Here is a 21,419-nt window from a genome sequence, read left to right as displayed (position 1 = left end):
TACCATCTACCGATACGCTCTAGGCGGCCACCACGTTTATTTAGATAGATATGTTGCCTCGAAAGAGATCTTCCTTAGGGCCCTGGATGGAGAAGAAATCCACAAAAGACACCTCCTCGCACTTGGACAGACGTGCCGGCAGACACACTCAGAGTCCGCACTCATGCTCTTTAGCCTCAACGACTTCTTCAGCGCGTTCCACTCGACATAGGGGCAACGACGGCGAAGACATGACCTATTCCAGCCAAGCCAGCGCAACCCGATACGTTACATTAGTGTTGAGACGTGTTGCATCAGGCACTTCAGGGCCTACGATATAAGCATTGTTACCACATTCGGCGGACTTCAGCGAATCACTGTATTGACTAGTAAGGAGTTGTTGACTGCTGAAAAAATCGACGAGGTAAATCGGGAAGTACCTCAGCTACTGGGAACCGGTAAGGAGGTGGCATTGAAAGATCGGGATGCTTTGTACGAGCGATAGACGAAGGCCTCTAGTGCTCAGTGGAGCCTGAGCTGGGATCATCCGCCTGGCCATCGTCCACTATAGGAGCGATAACGGTAGTAGTCAAGCAGATATGGAATAAATCAGATCTGTCGCTGGCAAATCCACCGTATCATTTATCCTATGTTTGAGCTTCATCGTCCTCTTTTGCGAAGCTGAGAACTGCAAATCCCGCGGAGTAGTTGCTTGCAGGCCCCGTTCCCAGCCTCTTGTAGAATAGTGTTATAACCATTGGGAAACGGACAACAAGAACAGTATGGAGGAAGGCGTTCGCCACAATGGCAGACGTACCTCATCGCTAGTAGGTGTCAACTAAGTAGTTCAACGCGTGTTGGAAAATGGTTTAATGCCCGGCGCCGGCAAAGAATGCGCCGACGCAAGGAACCACTCAATGAACTCGAGGATGAGATGTAATGGCCTGCGCATATACGAACAAGATTTCCTATCGCGGGCTTGCATTAGCCTCCAGACCAGGTGTCACTAGCGCCGTCTCAGCCAGCCTCATCTGGACGACGTAAATTCGAACCCTGGGTCTAGAAGAGGCTTCGCGCAATGGACTCAAGGTCCATCTTGGCACAGACCAAATACTCTCTAGTTGCGGATTGCACGGTAATTCATGACAGCAGCTTCGACTTGTGCCTCCGTATAAAACCTCCATTCCACCCCCATTATCTCAACCCGCAAGAAGCATTTGTAGTCGACCAATACAGCCTCGTCACAGCTAAGTGAGAACAACGGCGATGATGCCTGGTATCATTCTCGCACCGTATGACAACTCGATGCGCCTTGGTCAGGGATACAATTCTTTCTTACAGGCGCCATGCATTCAAGACGCTATGGAGTACGACAAGGCTGCCCTCAATTCCCAGCGACGAGAGGCGAATTCCGTGTCTCAAAGGGTCAGTTACGACTCACACCTAGTCGAAAAAATTTCGGAAGTACTCCAGACCATGAATATCAGTGCTGGGTCTACCATCAGGAACGGAGTTATCTCGCTGTCTGGAACTACAGTCCCACTCGATGAAGCGAAATTCGCCTCTAGTGACATGAATGCTGTGATTTCGGTGAAGGTCGGTAGAACTATCTAACGCACGTCTATGTTTGAGTGAGCACTGACATTGCTAGGTCATTAATCGTGCGTCTTGACACGGCTTTGATTTCACGTGGATGCTCATATAGTTACAGAGACAATAGGCCTTCATGAGGACGCTATCTTGTGAGCAAGGTTGGAGCTGCAAACAAAAGTAGACTAACGCACCTGCAAGTGCCCCAGTAGATCATGCTAGACGGCTTAACAATCGAGAATTCTTCGACATCTACGGAGACACCTATATCTCCGGTTCGACCAGCGCCCATTTCACACGTTTTGAGCGCTAACGTCGTATAGGTTTCATCGAGGGCGGTGAACTCAGCGGCATTGTCTCGGTCAAACTGCTCGATATGTCCGACAAGACAGAAGTTGAACAAGCGTAAGTCTCCTAATTTTATTCTTCTCCCTGGACGGATGTCACTAAACTCGTCCAGAATCAAAGACCAAATGAGCAGTGCGACGCCTCTCTCACACTGTGCTTCTTCAAACGCGGCATTGAGCCAGACTGAGACCACCGTTACCGTCAACTGGTCGGGTGGCGGTCAAATAAAGCCAGGTAAGAGAAACTCGGTTTCCAGCGACTTCTAAACTAATGTCAAGCTTGAAGAGGATCAGGAATGGACCTTTGATTCTCTCTTGCGGGCCGTCTCGGAATTCCCAGCCAGGGTCGCAGCGTGTCCGCAGAGAATCTGGGCAGTTTTGACACCATATTACCAGTCCAGGACATTTGTTGCTTGGTCCGAGAAGAACGAGATTACGGTGCCCCGATTCCAGGTCGCGCAAGCATATACGTCGGATCTGGTTGACATGTACATGTTGTATAAGAACAACTTGGCGCGAGTGCAGAGTGTACTCTTCGATCCGACGAACTACCTTGCCATCGATGGTGTCCCTCTTGCCGTGGAGGTTAATCTCCATGCCCTAGTGACCGCTCGAAAGCAGATGAAAGAAGAGATGAGGAAAATTGTGGCCGAAGTCGACAGACTGTAAGCGGACCCACGTGCTGTATGACCAGCTAACTCACAGTGTGAAGCTGCTACGATCCTGAGACTGTGCGCGAAATCGAAGAGCAGTCGAGGATAGTGCCACCGGAGATCTGGGCGACACGCCTGCCTATCCCGTCGCAGCAGCCAAAAGAGGCTGCGGCTGCAAAGACTCATAAGGCTTTGCAAGAGCTCCATCCAAGCAAAAACGGTCTACCTATATGATAGTGTAGAGCTAATGTCCATATAATGTTATATGGAGAAGAAAGACATGAAGATTCGGTGTCCCATGAAACGTAAGCGTGAAGGTGCTCGTTGTATTCTGTGTTACTACACTAAGAGCGTAAGACACGATGAGTGCCTCAAGAATATATTGTAAACACTAGTGTATGTACAGCTTAGTACACTCGCTTCTTCACCACCAGCACCACCATCGCCCTCTGCATCAACCCGAATCTCATCAAGCGCGAACTAGCACGCTTGCATCCACAATCTTCCGCCACTACCACCACCCTGATTACGATTCAACCATAGTGAAGAAGTACACATTACCGCACCGTATATCTCCAACACACGCACACGCTCACCAACACATAAAGAAATGGGTCTTCTCAGTGTGACATGTACACAGTCAGAGTAAAACACCAATGCAAGGGAAAGTGGATGAAGAAAAGAAGGCAATGAAATAATGGTGGGCTGCAGAAAGCGCTAACCTCGTGGTATCAAACACACTGGAAGAGAAAAGATGTCGAGACCATGTAACGGTCGATGTACAGTAAAGAAATCCAAGTATCCATCAGTGATCGCAATCAGTACATGCGGGTCCGTCTATCCGGCCCATTTAGTGCAATCAAACGCAAGCGATGCATGCGCAACTCGAGTTAACGCTAACGGCGGTCGGGAACTCCTGCATAATCAATACGGGGTAGCCAGTTGGGGGGAGTATCTTCAAGGTAATTCCGAAGAATCTCCTCCCTCAAGTGCTCCGGCATCGGCATTCGTGACCTCTCAATGCGAGTCGCAACGGATTGTACAGTTCTACTAACAGTCATGGCGGCTACAGGGCCATTGTCCGGGCCTTGTTGTGCTTCTCCATCAGTAGTCCTCGATGTGCCAGGAGGCCCACAAGCAATTAGATTGCTGGGGCCTTGGGTCCCGACAGGGTTCCGAACAGTTGCTCCGGCGGTAGCCGTCCTACATTGCCTAGCCGGTCTGGGTATGATGTTGGGGCCGGGGAATAACCCAATCGCTTTTTGCGGAACCATTCGATTACTATGCCGATGACCACGAGAAGGAAGGTGAGGACTAGAGCGATGGCGAGACCAATGAGCACAATGGCCCACAGTGCGAGGTGCTTGTCTGGAATTCGTTAGTACACAAGCTACGCACACAGATGGCTTGGGTGACTTACTTGACTGTCTGAAGAACGAATTGGGATTCTCCACAAACACAGAGGATAGGCTCCCAGGCTCCGTCGAACCATCCTGGCCCTTGGTAGCAAGAAGAAAAGGAGTGAGTGTAGTGCCGTTGAAGAGTACAGCAGATGCTGTGCCAAACGCATTTGTAGTAACATTGATCTGACCCATAAGGAGGAGATCTTGGTTGCGGTCAATGATGTCGGAGCTGCCATGGTTTTCGGACAAACTGAGAACCTGAATGCCACGGATGTCTGTCTTTTCACCGAACATGGACCCGTCAGCAGGCACCCACTTGGTACCATCGAATCGCTGCAGGTAAGCAATGCCATCGCTTCCTGTGCCAGCGGCCCAGAATTGGTCTCCGTTACTGTTAGCGATAGTGAGCGCAGTGACCGGACCAGGAAGGTCGTTAGCACCAGGAACGACAGTGAATTGCCTGCTGGATGAGTCGTAGGTGAGGATCTTAGTCTGATTGGTGCCTGAAGTAAGGTTACCCGCGATGAGTAGGCTATTGTCGCCGACCCAGGTAAGAGTTGAGACGTCGCCAGCAAGACCATTACCAGGGGTAGTCCATTGATTACGCTCAGTATTCCAGATGCACACGGCAGCACAGCTCAAAGCTCCAGCGGACTGGAATTGGCCTGCGACAAAGATATCTTTAGATTTGGGTCGTGGGGCGATGGCGTTTACGGTGACGTTGATACCCTGCAGCGGCGGTGGCTGGATGCTGGCGAACGCGTTGCTGTTGAGGTCGTAGGCGACAATACCGGCAACGCGGTCGTTGTCAAGCTGGCCGCTGATCATACCGCCGGCGTACAAGACATTGTCCAAGACAGCGACAGCCGCAAAGGTAGAATTGGCATCCAGCTCGTCGTCAAAGCCCGTTACTTTGTCGGAATCTTTGCCATCAATGATAATGAGGTTTGTGATGTTACGATTGTCTGCGCCCGTGGTTGCGAAGTGACCAGCGAGAATAGTCTTGTTCATGCCGTTCTCCTTGTAAAAGGTACCAGTTCGGACTCCAGTCGTATTAAGGTTCTGTCCCTCAACAATTGCTCGCTTGCGAGTGGAAGCCTGCTGTTGCTGTTGCGCTTGGATCTTGATAGGGAAAGCCTGAAGTGACAAGTTATTTCCACTCTTTAGCTCGGCAGTACCACTCGCGAGAAGAGCGCCAGATGATACGGATCCGCCAAACCAACGTTCACTTCCGGGAACATCAGCAAAAGTCATTAGTCTACCAGACATGGCGAGAGAGTAGAAGTCCAGGTTGTGCAGCCAGTTGCCACGAGAAGGCACCCAGACGGCAAAGTCGTTAACATTGGTGCTGGGGTTGTTGTCGAAAGCGTTGACCCGGCTGAAGAAGCCACTGACAGCGAGGACCTCCTCAGGAGTATTAACCGTGATGTTGAGCGAGAATGGTACCAAGTACAAGACAACACCGTCAACACCAGCCCCAAGGGGTTGCCACTGGTTGTTGCTGAAAGCAGCGACTCCACCCAGGCCTGCTACGTTATTCTCTATCGTGTTGGTGAAGTTGCCACCGACGTAAAGCGTACTAGCGTTGTGGAACATGGTCATGACCTGGTTGTTGAGTCCCTTACCGGGGAGGGCGGTGGGTTCCTGCGCTCCTTGTCGGATTGCGAAGATGTTGTTGCGGTCATCACTGCTGTTGAACGATCCGCCAACATACAGGGTCTGGTCACCAGCGGCGACAGTTGTGATTAGAGCCTTCTCGCGTGGAGCTAGGCTGGCACCGGCAGCATTGATGACCGAATCCGCCAAGTCGTCTGCATTCACGGTCTGACCAGGCTTGTACTCGAAGAGGCCGTTCAGGTTACCGGATGTGGCCTTCAGGAGCGTGAAACGCACCCTCTGTGCGACTATAGTCAGGGGACCAGGACCTTGGTTGCTTGCAGGCCGGAGGATGACTTGTGGGCGGGTGCCATCGGTGGCATCGATGTAACCGTTGTAGACTTCGTCGTACTTGTCGAAGTTGTTTGTCTGCCACAGCTCATGAGGAGGATCACTCTGACCGCCCATTAGTGTTGTAACGTTGACTCGACCGCGGGTGCCACAGGTGCCATCGCCCTGGCATCCAGGCGTGTAGATGGTAACGGAGTAGTTGCCGGACTGTTTGATGTCGGGCAGAAAGGTAACGCTTGCCGCATCGGTGTCGATGGGTGAGCCCTGCAGGGTTGTGGTGAGATACCTGGAGGAACTGTCGTGCGATGGAGAAATCTGCCATGAGCCAGTCGAGGTTGCTTCCGACCTGGACGTAGTGGGACCGCAGTTTTCAGGCTCGTTGAAATCGTCAACTGCATAGGAGTACATGGCGTCCTGGAAAAGCTGGATGCCGTTTAGACCAGCACCCTGACCCCACCAGTCCGAGATATCGATCCTGAAGGCATTCATACCGACGACGTTGACAAAAGTGAAGTCTTGCGCAGTGGTGTTGCCCTCAGGCAATGGGCATCTTGCGTCGCAAAAGGCCGGTCGTCCGCTCTCGGGGTCGGTGTAGGTCAGGTTTAGGATGCCACCGTCTGGAAGTGCTGTGAAGCGGAATGTCTTGCTACCACGGCCCTGGTAGTCTGTGTTGTAGAGCCTCAAGCTCGTTGGTTCGAAACCAAAGCCAAAGTCGGCCTTCCAGAATCCGGGTGTTCCGTCGGCGAGCAACCACGTCGAGTCGGCGCCTTGCGTGGAAAAATCGGCTTTGCATGCAATGCTCTTGGGGTCTGAGAAGCCGATCAGGCCGGAGCTCGTCTGGGCGGAAATGTCTGCGCTGCCAATAGGGATAATTTGGGTGTTGTTATCGCTGACCACGGTGGACGCATTTCCACCTAGGCCGTTGAACTCTCCTCCGAATATTATGTTGCTATTAGACTGAATGATGGAGTGGATAGGGCCGTTGAAGCCATTGAATGACAGGTCTTCCCAGCTATTCTTCCAGATTAGTGCATTGGATGAGTTTGCGCCTTCCAGACTTCCTCCTACGTAGACCTGACCGCCATCTCTATCACAGTATAGTGCGTTGACGGACCCTGTGAGACCTTCCAGTGCCTCAATATTGCCGTTGGCGGGGTCGAGCATCGCAATGCCTCCGGGGGTGATCAGGTTGTCGACACCGGTGAAGTTACCTGCAAACACGATTCGCTCTGCGCCATTAATCTGGAGGGAGCACATGGCTTTGATATCACCGTCTGTGCCGTTGATGGTCGCAAATACTCCATTGGGGTAACGTGTGAGAAGTGCTCCATCGCGGCCGGGATATGTCTGACTTTGGCCTTCATATTGGTATAGTGATATCGAGTCAAAGTCTCCGGCAAAAGCTATCCGGCCTAGATCGTCAAGGTTGAGGTTGGGGCTTGGGACTGGCTTGAAGCTATATGCGGTAGCTTGCGATGCCACCAGCAGCGAAAGGGTGAGCTTGCCGGCCGCCGTGCGCAGAAGGTCAGCGAATGACTCCTTCATGGCAGCGGTGAGTAGCGAGGTCGATGTAAAGAATAATGGGTAGTAAGACAGTGTCTGAGGCGACTGTTACGAAGAGGAGGTGGCCAGGGTAGGCATGGAAACGGGTGTCGGTGGGCGGGGAGGCAGGTGCGGTTTGCTCAGGGTCGTCGCGATCGCTGGATCGGGTTGGCTGGACGTCTGTAGGTCCCAGTGTTGCTGCCAATTAGCCTGGGCGAGGACGCGCGACTGTCTCCGGAGTCGATTATACACGGCAGGTGCGAGGGTGATGGGAGTCGGTCGCTCTTGCGATGCAGGCGTTTACGGGTGAGGAGCTTTGCTTGGCGCACGGTGAATGTGACTGTGATGGTACGGGAGATTGTATTAGGTGCAGTTTGCTGCTTTGCTGCTCGCTTTGCTGGGTTTTTTCCTGAAACGAATGACTGAGGTGAGGGATGCGCGTGATTGAAGGTGTCTGGGAGCCGGCTTCCCACTGTGGCACTGCTTTTTGGGAAGGTTGTCAGAGGAGCCGTCACTCGCGTTGAAGGGAAGGGGCGCCCGGAACTGGAAGCTGTGCGCTGATGAGAGGCTGCCAAGTGCTGACGTTGATTGGTGGGGACAGTGGGCTAGTGGATTCTAAGATTGATCCTGCAGTAGCGTGCATGCGCGAACTGCGACGATGGAGTATCGATTCGACAGAACAAACACGGACAATTCAATCATGCAGGGTACTCGCGGTAACACTCACTGAAGTCCCCTCGACGACGATTGTTGGGAGCAAAAGAGAAGAACGCGTCGGTCGTTGCGCGGTCGTTGTCCAACTTGCCCCCTTTATCCCAGCACGCGCAACTTATAACGCCCGCTATATAGCCGCTGCAGGGCGGTGCAACTAACAACTTGACGACGCACCTTCCCGTCATCGTGGCTGGGGTAGTACCATGTTCTTGTGCGGTACCCAAATCATCAACGATCTTTGTGTGACCATGGTCACACATGTCTTTCACCATCCATCGACAACAGCACTGTTCAGTAATATTGCTCTTCGGCACCTTTTCTTCTTACACCCGAGACTCCTAGGCGTTTGGCATTAATGCCTGAGGCGCCCAGAACTCCACTTTGAACATTGTGAATGTAGTGTCATTTGACAATTTGCGCCTCGTCGCAGCATACTGTCGTTGTGATATACTCTGGCATTACTCTTGCCACTCATCTCAAACTTGTTTGATAAGATAGGTTGATGGTGCGATCGCGATGTATTTTCTTGATCATAACGCACGGCCGCCTCTTATACCCTTGTCCGTATCGCTGTCAACGGCCACGACGGCGTGTTTCACAACATATCCCGGCCGCTTCTGAGACCCAACCGTTATGCTTGACCCGGTCGAGCAAAGTCCGACCCGCTTGTACCAAAAATACACCCGAGGCCTTCTCGGATCTAGATCATGGAGCGCGTTTCAACGCCAGGCAGCGAAGGGCAATGTCTGCAGCAAGACAAACTATACATTATTATACTAAGAGATATTATCGTCATGTATCCGCCTAATCAACCAGACTGAACGCCGCGCTGATGCTTAGAAAAACAAAAACTCATCTATATCGGCACTTGGCCATCTTACATCATAGGCTGCTCCTTCTCGACATCCACCACCTTGTCCTTGTCCAAGAATCCTCTCTCAGTGTCCATGGCACCATTCATGTCGTAAGCCTTGATGAACCAACTGCCAAGGAAGGCCACTGCACTGAAGACCAACATGACGATCCAAATGTATTTTAGTGCATCCGTGTAGCTTTCCCTAAGCTGCTCCCTCATCTCGCCGACAGGCATCTCCTTGATGATTTGGACCAGGCCCGCTGCATCTCGAGAGTACTCGACTGCCAGGTCAGCAAGAAGAGGGTATGTAAGCATCTTCTTTTTCATCTGGTTCTGGAAGATGACGCCGCCGATAGCAACACCAAGCGTTTGTCCAAACGCGCGGAAGAAGGAGAACATGTTCGCGGCATACGCCTGGTCTTTGGCGGTGGCTGAAGCTTGTACGGCCAAAGCCATGGCAGGAAACAAGATGCCCGTCCCTAAACCACCAACGAGATTGAGGAAGATCCAGGAGACTGTCGACGTGTTCGGCTTGAGAACGATAAGGAGGCCCATGCCGAGAGTAGCAAGGAACCATCCGGCGCGGTTTGCCCATCGATATTGTCCTGTGACTGCAATCGCGATACCAGTTGCGACTGAAGCTGGAGCCACAGTGAAGGTCCAAGGGAACATTGCAACTCCGGCAAGTATCGGACCGAAGCCCTTGACGGCTTCGAAGTAAAGTGGCATGTAGTAAAGGATAGCCCACAGTATGATCCCGTGAATGACCGTAGAAACGTAAAGAATGGCAGCCGACATGTTTTTGAACACCGAAGTGCGGATGAGGGGGTTGACGGCAAAGAACTCAATATACACAACGAAGACGACCATACCCACGCCACAGACGATGAGTGGTACAAGAGTACGCCACGAGTCCCAAGGATACTGCACTCCGCCCCAGGTGACAGGAATTAGGAAGCCGGTCGTTGAAGCAAGAAACAGCACCATGCCAATCCAGTCAACCTCTCGAAGCTTGGCAAGGAAGGAGCCATGCTTCTGATTGAGCTTGAGGAAGACAGTAATCAAGGCAGCACCGAGGCCAAGGAATGGTAGGTTTATCCAAAAAATATAGCGCCAAGACACGTTCTGGGAGAATCCACCGCCTGTGTATCGTTAGTACAATCACTGAGATATGGCGTGTACTGCTCACCAAGAAGGGGCCCTGCCACGGTGCCGACCGACCACATAGCTCCGAAGAAGCTGAACCACTTTCCTCGCTCACGGAGTGGTACGGTATCGACCACGACCATTTCAGTCAAGCAGATAATACCACCACCACCGACTCCTTGGATGGATCGACCAACTAGGATGACGGTAAAGTTGTTGGCTACGGCAGGGATGATTGAGCCAGCTAGGAAGAAACCTAGACTGACGTAGATCAGTGTCTTGCGTCCAAAGATGTGCGAGAATGATCCAAGGACAGGCTGAAAAACGGTCGACGTCAACAGGAAAGAAGTTCCGCTCCAGAAAGCTTCAATAGCAGATCCGCCCAGTGCTTTAGCCATAATCTGCAAAAGAATTAGCACAGCGAAGAGCACTTGGTCTGATAAACTTACTGGCAGCGCGACTGATATGGAAGTGGCATCCAATGCGGCCATGAGTGTGATGATACAGAGACTGCCAAAGGCAGCCAGGAAGCGCCATCCAGGCTTGAACTTCTCAGGCTCTGGGACACTGAGCCTCTCAGACGTTGAATCGCTCAAGGGCTCTGATTGGGGTATCTCGGGCTTGAGTTCGTCCCCCTGGGACTGCGACGAAGGGGTGGCCATGGTATGGTGGTTACTGAACAAGATGAGGAGATAGCTGGTCTAAGTATACAAGATGGATACGATGCTGAAACAGCTGAATGGCTTGCTATAATAATGCTCAAGGTGTGGTTGTTTAGCTGATTGTTGCTTTTGGCTCAAGTGCAAGTCTAGATATACTTGATGTATGTAAGAACTGCGAGACATGACGGACGAAGTAACCACTTGGTCGGCTTAGAGTTAGAGCGGTGAAATCCTATACTCACACATCTCGGGACAACATTCAGTGTAGAATCTGTCGACCGGACATGTTGCTCGAGCCGCAGCTTATCGTACTAACCACTTTGCTTCGTTACCTTGTCATACGCGAAAAGCTGGTCAGTGCAGTTGGACTTTGGCTTACTGTCTTACCCGAAGACACGGCCAGAATCTGTAAAACCATCGTCCGAACCAATGATAAGAGAATCCAAATATTTTGTATCTGGCTCATAATGCGATGTGGCGTTATGGCGTAAAACGTGCAGCGTGCACGCGAAGCTTATTGACGAACCGCACTCAGTGCTGGGGCGGGGAGTTATTCATCCGATTTTAAGCCAAGCTGGACTGGCGGACTTTCGAGTCCTCCCGGTCACGTCATGACGATGTTGTTGCCTGGAAAGATAGATTTCCATCGTATCAATCATGGCAATACGACGGTGCAGATACTGCAATGTGTACCATATCGATGTTGGTGCAGGTGAGGTGTAGTGCAGCTCACAATTGTTAAAGGGCCGAAGACGGGAATGGTTGAGCGCTAATCACGGATCCGGTGCACAGGCTTGGCATTGCTGGGACGCGCGAAGTGACGCGTTGCATTTGTCCCATCAACTTCAGCCAACAACGGTGTACATGTCAGACTGGCCATCATGCCACCTATGACCTCGAATCGGTGTTTGAATAAGGCATTGTACTTTTGTAGGCTAGCACCCGGCGGTGACTGCATGTTCACAAGGAGCCACTTGGGTACTGCTCAGGTGGGCTTGAGGAGCAGCGCGCTCCAGATGCCTGAGTGCCTCAACGATTTGAGAAGCAATGTGGATATTGACGACGAACTGGCAGTAGAGTGACTGCGTACAGGTCTTGTTTGGGCCAAAGCGTGGCTGCGTTCATCTCGCAGTCATAAAATTGGAATTGCTATTGACCTTTGTTTTGCGATAGGGCACCCCTAAGCGAATCCGCTTTTGTCAGTCAACACATGTGATGCTCGATACACTCGTCTTTGTTTGGAAGTCTTCTAGAAGGCTTTTAGAGTAAGTACTGTGTTCTAATGTTTTGTATTTGCTCATGACGACCGAGGAAGAGCGAGAGTATCTATGGTACTAGGTTACACGTCTTGGAGTTATCACTGTCCAAAAGCATGGAGAGAACCGTGGGGTCATTCAAATCTTTTATTCGAACAGTACCGCCAAATCCAAGCACACGGAGCGACATCTCACCATTGTCTCCAATTGATCAGACATCACCGCCGTTATTTGTGCCACCGAAACCGAAACCAACGGATAGCGCTGTTCATGTCACGTCCTGGAGAGCGCCCACTGAATGGAACCTAAACCCACCTAGTCAACCCTCCCCGATATATCCAGTCTCTACGGTTCGCAGTTACTCTCCACTGATCCCGGAACCTTCTCCCAGCCCCTGCAGTTCACGAACAGGGTCAGAGTCCTGGCCACTTGAGACGAGGGCCGTTCAATCCCCGCGACTGCAACCAATACATCAAATTCTCGAATGCAGACCGGAACCGCCACTACGTACTCCGACAAGATCCCCGCCTCCCCAGGCGCCCTCGTTTGAGAAAAAACCCAAGTCTCTTCTTTCGCCGATTAGAGACAACCCATCTGGATGCTTATCATCTAACGCTGAGGCCGCACATCCGATTTCGCACTCTCCCTTGGAGCCGGGACTGCAAGCCTGTTCAATACCTTATGCAGACACGATATATCAGATATCGGATGCTCCAAGGAGAGCGAAAGCATATGCATCGCTAGGAATAATGTGGCCGAGAGATTCGAAGACCGGATGGCAAAACTGGCCTGCCGCCCAGCACGCCGACAGGATTGCAGAAATATCTCAGTTATTGCAAAGAAGGAAGCTCCCACCGTTGTATCCCACAAGCCCTTTTCTGGACGATGAATTCGAATATGAGGAGCTAAGTGATAGGTTGCAGCTTTCGAGCTTCTCGCAAGACTATCATGATGTGCTGGCGGACCAGTACCACGAGTGCAGAGCTCCTCGGCCTCGAAGCAGCTTGATGAGTGTAGCTTCATCGGGGCTTCTTACGTGTGGCTGCATATTAGTCCCAAAATTTCGATTGAAATCCCATAAGCTGATATCACAGCGCCTAGCGTGGAGAAAAGGTTCGGGCCGGCAAACAAAGCACGAAAACTCAACCCTTTGGACACCATTCCGCCAGTTTGGTCAAGATGCCCAACGACCGTCTGTTGATGGAAACGTACTACCGTGCTCTACAGGGGAACATACAATTCAACACCGTAAGCGCACACTAAACATCATGTCTTACACAAAAGGCTCGAGAGCCAACAAGAGACGTACCGGATCTATGGATACCGCAGATGCCGAAAAGCCACCCCACATATCGCGGGAAATGGCTTCTGTTTCTCCTTCTCAAGGGTATCGCAGTCTCCTGATCCGTTTTCCTAAAGGGTTTGCCTTAGTGCGCCTGTCTCGAGCCACATCGCACGCCGAAGCGACGAATAGCTGGGATGTTACTCCACCTGAGAATCAACGACAGAACTCGAGTGCAGTATCTGACTACCCCTGGCGGAGGTCATCTTTCTATAACACATCTCCGCCTTCTTCTCCATTTCCTTACGATATTCCACCACCGCCTCCGGTCAGTGCAGCAAGAGTCCCAGAATCTCAACCAGTTCATCCGTCATCTCAAGCTAGCGAAATTTGGGTTGAGGAGAAATACGATAGTGTACTACCAGACGAAGAGGTTAGAAGTCGTGGTCTCTTGAGCAGAGCACGGGATGCGCGCGACGCCTGGCGGAGACATCAGAGAGAGGTCAAACATGATAAAATTAAGCAGAGTATCAAAGTGCTTGGTCTTATGGATCCGACAGTAGCAGCTAGCTATAGGAAATCTTGGGGTATACGATCGGGGAAGGTCGTAGCGACTAAGATAGAAGTCTGAGCAATATCCTTAAGAGCCCAGTGCAAACCTTAATACACATCTTGTGATACTTACTTACTAAGAATAATCTATAATATGAATTCACATCACTCAAGCACGAAGCTGGCTCTCTCTTTGCATCCGAGGCTTAAGTCCGAGCTAAACCCGGCAGCAACTCGCCTGAGCCAGAAGCGACTAGTGCAGCTGCTCTATTCTCGTTCCTTCTCTCATCCCGCCTGAACACCTACATGTACACTGCATTGCTTCGGCACCAGAATCATATCGTCTCGCAATGCAAACACTAACCCTACCTGCTTCTGTCAACAAACGCAAGCAGGCCTGCAAGAGCTGTCGGCAGCGCAAAAAGAGATGCGGTGTAAGTTCACACTATCCTTGCATGTTGGCTAGGGGCTGATGGTAAGTTCCTTACCACAGGCAGAACACCCGAGTTGCTCGTTGTGCAGGAAATGGAATCTCAAGTGCGAGTACGAAGTACCAGCCTCAAGCCGAGGCAATCACACATTACCTGCGAGTCGTTCAGGAAATCATGCACCAGCATCACCGGCTTCGACTCTCGGTTTCGATCGAGTACAGCTGGACCTACTGGACTTTACTCAATTACCCGGCATGAACTTCGATCTTCCCGGGTCTTTTCCTTCAGAATCTGTAGCTCCTAATATACAATATCCTACACCGGGATCTGCTGTGGAGCAGTCGGACAATATGCTAGACTTCCAGATATTAGAAAGTTTCCAGCTACCCCCACGGCATGACATTACTCAGCTTGCCAAGCTCTTCTTCGAGCACCTTTACCACGTGTTTCCTTGTTTTCACAAGAAAAGTTTCCTAGCGAAGTTGGAGGGTGGTGACTTGGAGAAAGATGCACCGCTTCTTCTGTATGCCATCTGCTGTGTGGCGGCCAGATACCACCCAGAACAGTCCATTCGGAAGCGCTCGAAAGATTGGTACGAGCAAGCACGCTTCTCTTACGAGCTCACCCGACGCAGACCGCATCCTCCTCTGCGCACAGTCCAAGCCGTATTACTTCTTGTGTTTCAAGCTTTGACCATCGGTGATTACTCCGCTAGCTGGCTTTTCCTAGGAAAAGCCTGGAGGCAGGCAGTCGTGCTCGGCCTAAACCGCATGGATGCTAGCGACCACCTCTCGGATGCAAGGGTCGACAATGAAAACTCATGTGCTTTTGGTAAAGCAGACGCTCACTCAACAGTCGAGCGAGAAGAATACCGACGAGCACTCTGGTTGCTGTTCATGATGGATCGAATGCATGCATGGCCAACAGGCTGGCCCAACGCGATACCAGAGATACAGTTCAAGGTCGATATGCCGGTCGCCGATACGCTGTTCCAGAATATGGACCCAGATTTGAGAGAAAGCTCTTCCAATAACCTGCCATTTACGAGGAGTTTGCCACGCCTCATAGACTCTGCGTCAGCTACAAAGGGACCACTAAACGTATTCCACTATGTGATCGTCGCACACATCCTGCTCGGCCGGGTCTCTGAACTAGTATATTCTCTACATAACGCTTCAGATAGCCTGGAATATGCTGAAGACTGCATTGAGCTGGACAACATGATCGTGAAGTTTCGACTCAGTCTTCCACGTCCAGCAAGTTCGATTCTTGAAGCGCCGCCAGCTGACCGTGGTCATGTCGCGTGGCTACATGTCATTCTCAACACCATGACCATTCTACTTCACTATCGATCCAACAAAAACGTACCAGTCCAGGACGCAGTGTCACAGTTCACACTTGCTGTAATAGCAGCTCGTAATATTGCACAAATCATCAAAGATGCGTCACGCATATCCATCGACCTTCTACTCTCCGCGCACATCGGATCGTCACTTTATGTTGCAGCCTGTGTCCTCGTTATTCAGTGGCGTCTGACTGGCGATAGCAGCTTTAAAGAAGACGTAGATTTGTTCACACTTGTGTTCGAGCGCATGGATGAAGTGTCCAGCTTTCTAGGTCTGAAGTTCAAGATAGCACTGGAGCATGACCTGCAGAAAAGCCTGGAAGACCTTCAGAGTCTACGGGAGCGCGGCTTCAAGGGTATGATAGCTGACTGCACAAAGTGGGATCACGTCAAGAAAGAGGTTGAGAGAAGAGGCATCGAAGTCGATCTTTCATGAAAGGTGTTAGTAGCGACTCAACTATGATTATGAAGACGATCGTTTTGTTTGAAGTTGTACGCAAAACTAAAACACACCCTAAATGGTACATTTTTGTTGGTCTTGGGCCTCTACAAGCAAAAGGCCTGGCGAACACCTTAGGGTTGGTGTTTAGGGCACAACTGGCAAGAAAAATGCTTCTTCGTACAACGGATGATGCTATGAGCCCTATCTCGGTAGCTCGGTGCTTGAACTACTCACTCAGTACCAACCAGTAGCCGTCCGCCGTCACTGTTAATCTGCGTCCCGTTTGCGAATCTATCCTTCATAATCCAGGCATACGCCTCTGCGATGTCTTCTGGTCGTCCAAATTCTCCCAGCAGACTGAACCCCCTCTTCATCTTCTCGATAGCCTCAGGAGAGGAATTATCCAACAGACTTTGAAACAATTCCGTATGTATTGCGCCAGGATTGACGACATTCGTTCGGATAGGAGCTAGATCTACCGCAAGACCGCGGGTCAAACCCTCAATCGAGCCACCGATTGCTGCGCCTAGGGTCCAGTTGGGCATTGGACGGTGCGTGTTTGTGCCTCCTGTGAGCGTAATAGAGCTGCTGGAAGACTTGGGCATGTATCCACCAGTAGCGATGAGTTTGGCCAGCGCACAAGGAGCGAGAAAGCGGACTGTGAAGCCGTCCATCACCGTATTGACGTCCATTTCCGCGACTTTGGGCGGTCGGAGCGCATCGCCTGCTGTGAATGCGATATGATCGATCTTCTTTTTGCCACCCTCGGTCGTCTTGTCAAGCATAGCCTTCAGGTTGGATTCCAGGTTCTCCTTGTCGAGAAGGTCGACAGCGAAGCCTACTACGTTAGAGGCTGGGGAGTTCGGGTACAGAGATCGCAGCATCTCGACTTTGGTATCGACCTTCGTTTGGCCAGACCCGGATATGGTTACAAGCGCGCCGGATGAGAGGGCCATGTTGGCAATGGCATATCCGATCCCCGAAGTGCCGCCAAAGACGAGGACGTGGGTGTTTGCGAGACGGTTTTGGTGCGCCATTAGGGATTATGAAAAGACTTCGAAGGATTGATCGACGGGTGCTTTGTTAGAGTGGAAAAGTACAACGAGTAAACTTATAATACGCTTCAAACGTTGATATGGCTGTCGCCTTTATATATGGTAGTCTGACAATCCGTCGACGGCCTCACGCCTACTAGCGGCGGCAAAAACGTAGAGAATCCAACTCAGCATCATGAAAACACCCCAGTCTGGCGGCGAGCGGCGGGCTCGGACATCCTATGGCGGTCGGTCGCTGTGCATAGAGAGTTGATGGCATGGCGGGCTGGCGGTGACGCTAATGCATGAGCGGTGTGGCGGGGCATTCAAACCACTTGCGCACTGTTACGCGTCATTACGGCGGACGAGGAACCTGCGAAACCTACTGTTTTATTCTCCTGCTCTACCACAAAGATCGCAAAGATTGTTTACAAACACACTGTTATAGTCAACTTCTTCCTCAAGCTCAGTCATCAAGGCGAAGACTCGATAAAAATGCAAATCTCAATCCGCTAAGACAGTGACCGCGAGCGACCAAGCGCTGATACGATATATCTCACCAAAAACACACTCGAAATCTAGTTCGTGCTGTTTCTGTGCATCCACGTGAAATAGGGGTAGGGACCAGCGAAATGAACAATGCATATTTCGTGACACAACATTGAGCGCAGCTCTCGCATATGCAAATCGCTAAAGGGTGACTTTGCGAAGATGCCACCGAAAGAGTGAATAGACTGAAGAGTGATACGAAATTCCGAGGTCTACTCTAGGTAACCGCGCTGGGCCCTTGGAGACGTTTTGTAGTTGCCCAGCGTCATGTTGAGGCTATCCTAAATCCCTAAGGGAAAGTTTTGTAGTAGTTGTCTAGGGTGATGGATCCTGAAAGATTACCCGTACGCCTTCCCCTTCCTTTTCCATGACCTTTCCCCTCAATACAGTACGGAAATCTTGGTACCGCAGCTGAAAGTGATAGGACATAGGATCGCTGACATGTATCTCTTCAAGCAAGGGAAGCTTCCATCTAAAAGATCTATTATATGTGTTCCAAAGATAATAACGGATATCCTCAATGTCCGGCTTTATGTATCGTATGGAAGAAAGCTGGGCGGCATTGCGCTGTCCGAGCCATTCAACGAGTATGCCTAGAGTTTGGTGTACGAAGTTAGTAAATCTCTCACATGTAGTTCGCATATGTAAGTTACGTACCACGCGGTCCATTGTTGCTAAAGCGTTGATCTCGACCCTGTGAGCTGGGAAGTATGAAAGTGTTGGTGGCGTATGATAGGGTTGCAGTCTCCGCATAGATCTGACGGCAGACTTCCGGGAGGTGAAAAGCTGTGCCCTGAGCCAGAGCCTTGAGACGGCGATCCCCTAGGTGAGTCGCTCGGCCATGCCAGTATGAGTTGGAGTTGTCACGCCACTTCTTTGATGTTCGATAGACGAATGCGCGCTGGACGTGGATTTCGTTTCCGCCGACTGCGTACCGGAAGATCATGTTCCTGATCTCTGCAGGTAGACGAAGTAGAGGGGAATTCCTAGCATTCCTTTGGGCGCTGAGCATGTTAGCGGAAAAAATCGCCAGCACTTGAGTGTTATGCCTACGCTTCAAGGAGGTAGTCAGGGGTCCTTTCCATGCTGACAAGTCCATTTTTGAGAAGGGTCACGGGGTAAGTACGACCTTGCGGAGGCTTGGGCCTATTGAGGTTCCGGGCGTTTGTAGGCTCCATAGTCGCGACCTTCGTACGCGATTGTGAGCGCTTGCTGATTTTCGTAGGCTTGAACGTGTTTGGGGCTGGCTTCTTCGCCTTGACCGATCGGGAGGATTTCGCGGGCGCCATTACAATGGTTGATTTGATGGTTGATTTGGTAAATGAGCAGAAGGTTTGAGTTGATGTGGTTGGTGAAGTTCGAGCGCGACAGTCATGGGAATTGTAGTTCGAAGAAAGCGATGACGTACGTGAGAGATATATTCCAGTGCAAACGAGAAGCACGAGCGCGCTTGACAAGGCTTCGACTCGAGCAATCACTAGGTATACTTTCCTATGCACTTACACTCCCACCTCGTACCCTGTATCCATGACCGCTGAGGCTGTATCAACGATGAACGAGTCAATGTATCTCACGTTGCCGGCGCGTCTGGCTTATTTGTAAGACCCGTATCAGTTGCTAAACATAAGATGAAAATTGACTTCGCGCTTTAGCACTGGGGCGAACTCCCGAGACTCACCACTGCTGCGGTTGCCTGCCAAACTCCGCAATCGAATCTACGACTATGTTTTTGACGCTGTGAGAATCAGCATCCAGCGAGACAATGACGACTACAAACCACAGCACGCTAACACTATCGTTGGCGATGAGGTGAAGGCTCGATTCCGCATACCGGCTACCTGTCGCCAAATCTACGCGGAGGCAGCCGTCTTAATCCATCGCTCCGCCATCCACGATCCAAGGAAACCTATGATCTGGATGGAGACCTTACCGGCGAATATCAGAGAGACTGTAAAAAATGTATTTTTATCAAAATCATATTGGATCTCTCCTGCCTTGGCGGGAAGATCTTGTTGGTTTCTCCATCTCCTGTGATATCGACGTAAATGGGAGAGTAAGCAAACGCATCACTAAAAAGTGTTAGCAACCTTGGAAGATGACAAGCATAGGAGAAAACACAACGATGACAGACCACATGCTGAAGAAAGTTATGCCCATTTGATGGTTGAGATAATCCAGTCGTTGAGGGTATACCGCTGAAGCTAGAGTTGATTCGATATTATCTATGCCACATCATTCATGCCCATGTACACGCCCTGCTCATCCTACCGGCCCATGCTGTTGATCATCTCCCTCTGTGTCGCGCGGTCGCGATTGGTCTGGCTGAGTGACGGGATGCTCCTCAGGTCTCCTACAACATCCTTGGCCTTTCCAAAGTATACCTCCTGCAGCAGATTGCGCATCTTGAGCTCCATGTCCTCGACCATCTTGCCGATGTTGGCGACGTGCGAGGTGTCATCCTCGACGGCCATGTCGGCTTCGACTTGGCGCACCATATTACCGGATAGGTCAAGACCGCCGAGGGCTTCGCTGTCGGTGCCAAGGGAGAGAATGACGGTAGAGGTGAGCTTGTAGTGAGAGGTACGTGCGCGGTCTTGGGCGTCGAATACGTGGATGCTGTCCCAGCTGCCAGAGCTCTTGGGTGTAGGGTTGACGGCTGGCCATGTTAGCATGCAGCAGTTGCACATATCGACGAATGCATACCCTTCTTCAAGAGAACACAGCCGGCGAAGCCATCGTCCATGTCCCACAGGTAGACGCTCGATATGCCGCCCTCAAAGTACCTGTCTGTATCAGCCATGCTCCGCCAGCCACGCCTTGCCGTATGCAGACTCACAGCTCCCTGTACACGTCAAAAGCCTCATTTGCCTTGACCTCCATCTTACGGACACGATCACTAGGTGTGACACCTTCCTCAATGGGCGGCTCGAACTCGTTGCTCCATGGACTTCTCCAGCTGTCGCCGTCGCGGTTGTAGTCGCAGCACAGGAAGTCGCGCTTCGTCTTGGAGCATTTCTTCACGGTAAGCGGGATGTCGACGGATTCGAGCAGGTCTTCCTCGAGCGAGGGGTTGAGTTGAATAATGTGGTCGACATTGCGCTTGACGTCCTTGGGGTTCAGTCGGCGCAGGAGGTCACTAGGACGAGCTGTTAGCTACCAGACACGGGGGAATGCGGGGTGCAACATGACGCACAGGGCGCTATCAATGGGATCCGCCATTATTCTTATCCTTGTCTTGGGTATATATCGGTCGGGCGTGATCAAGGTCGGGTTGCTGGAGTATCGTTTAGCTCCTAGGCCTGGCCCCTCAATCTCCAGCGGCTCATCTGTCGGCGATTCGGGTGTTGGCGCTGCGTCCGGGTCCCACGAGTCATGCGTGTAGTAGCTCTGAACCCCGGGCATCTTCCTAGCGCCTCACTTCGCACAACCTCACTTCTACTGTCTTTTTGCTTGTTGCCGGCTTTTGTCTTGTGTCAAATGTTGGTTGGTCTAACCAACGCGTCTGTGCCTTTAATGGTTTGTGGTAGTGGCGGATCGTTGGTCTCTTCTTCACACAGCAATCGCGGCTGTCATCGTCCAGAAAGAGCAGCCTATTTGCCTCTCTAGAGGTGCAGTCAGCGCCGTGTCATATCTGTTGTACAAGAGACATGTGAGGCCTCATATCCTGCAGGAGCCTCGACTATCGGCTT

General features: G+C 51.3%; 7 protein-coding genes across 7 annotated transcripts; 2 read left to right on the top strand and 5 right to left on the bottom strand.

Annotated features, from left to right (window-relative positions):
- Positions 1-1,245: 1,245 nt before the first annotated feature.
- ALTATR162_LOCUS7631 (uncharacterized protein) lies at positions 1,246-2,803 on the top strand (the record flags this gene model as incomplete). The annotated part of the gene is made up of 7 exons (XM_043315259.1): positions 1,246-1,404; positions 1,453-1,575; positions 1,631-1,640; positions 1,893-1,974; positions 2,030-2,151; positions 2,203-2,581; positions 2,629-2,803. The coding sequence occupies 7 exons, from the start codon at positions 1,246-1,248 to the stop codon at positions 2,801-2,803; spliced, it is 1,050 nt and encodes a 349-aa protein (XP_043171194.1).
- Positions 2,804-3,710: 907 nt separating this feature from the next.
- On the bottom strand, positions 3,711-7,464 carry ALTATR162_LOCUS7630 (uncharacterized protein; the record flags this gene model as incomplete). The annotated part of the gene is made up of 2 exons (XM_043315258.1): positions 3,711-3,937; positions 3,990-7,464. The coding sequence occupies 2 exons, from the start codon at positions 7,462-7,464 to the stop codon at positions 3,711-3,713; spliced, it is 3,702 nt and encodes a 1,233-aa protein (XP_043171193.1).
- A 1,588-nt stretch (positions 7,465-9,052) lies between these two features.
- Positions 9,053-10,839, bottom strand: ALTATR162_LOCUS7629 (uncharacterized protein; the record flags this gene model as incomplete). Its single annotated transcript, XM_043315257.1, has 3 exons — positions 9,053-10,173; positions 10,221-10,578; positions 10,627-10,839. 3 exons carry the CDS (start codon positions 10,837-10,839, stop codon positions 9,053-9,055), a joined length of 1,692 nt encoding a protein of 563 aa, XP_043171192.1.
- Positions 10,840-14,614: 3,775 nt separating this feature from the next.
- ALTATR162_LOCUS7628 (uncharacterized protein) lies at positions 14,615-16,141 on the top strand (the record flags this gene model as incomplete). The annotated part of the gene is made up of 1 exon (XM_043315256.1): positions 14,615-16,141. One exon carries the CDS (start codon positions 14,615-14,617, stop codon positions 16,139-16,141), a length of 1,527 nt encoding a protein of 508 aa, XP_043171191.1.
- A 236-nt stretch (positions 16,142-16,377) lies between these two features.
- Positions 16,378-17,184, bottom strand: ALTATR162_LOCUS7627 (uncharacterized protein; the record flags this gene model as incomplete). The annotated part of the gene is made up of 1 exon (XM_043315255.1): positions 16,378-17,184. The coding sequence occupies one exon, from the start codon at positions 17,182-17,184 to the stop codon at positions 16,378-16,380; it is 807 nt and encodes a 268-aa protein (XP_043171190.1).
- Positions 17,185-18,379: 1,195 nt separating this feature from the next.
- ALTATR162_LOCUS7626 (uncharacterized protein) lies at positions 18,380-19,019 on the bottom strand (the record flags this gene model as incomplete). The annotated part of the gene is made up of 2 exons (XM_043315254.1): positions 18,380-18,734; positions 18,784-19,019. 2 exons carry the CDS (start codon positions 19,017-19,019, stop codon positions 18,380-18,382), a joined length of 591 nt encoding a protein of 196 aa, XP_043171189.1.
- A 975-nt stretch (positions 19,020-19,994) lies between these two features.
- Positions 19,995-21,132, bottom strand: ALTATR162_LOCUS7625 (uncharacterized protein; the record flags this gene model as incomplete). The annotated part of the gene is made up of 4 exons (XM_043315253.1): positions 19,995-20,386; positions 20,434-20,513; positions 20,567-20,866; positions 20,924-21,132. The coding sequence occupies 4 exons, from the start codon at positions 21,130-21,132 to the stop codon at positions 19,995-19,997; spliced, it is 981 nt and encodes a 326-aa protein (XP_043171188.1).
- Positions 21,133-21,419: the final 287 nt, after the last annotated feature.

The sequence above is a fragment of the Alternaria atra genome, assembly GCF_907166805.1.
Source record: "Alternaria atra isolate CS162 genome assembly, contig: 28, whole genome shotgun sequence".
Lineage (NCBI taxonomy): Eukaryota > Fungi > Ascomycota > Dothideomycetes > Pleosporales > Pleosporaceae > Alternaria > Alternaria atra.
This window is presented reverse-complemented; position numbering and strand designations above follow the sequence as displayed.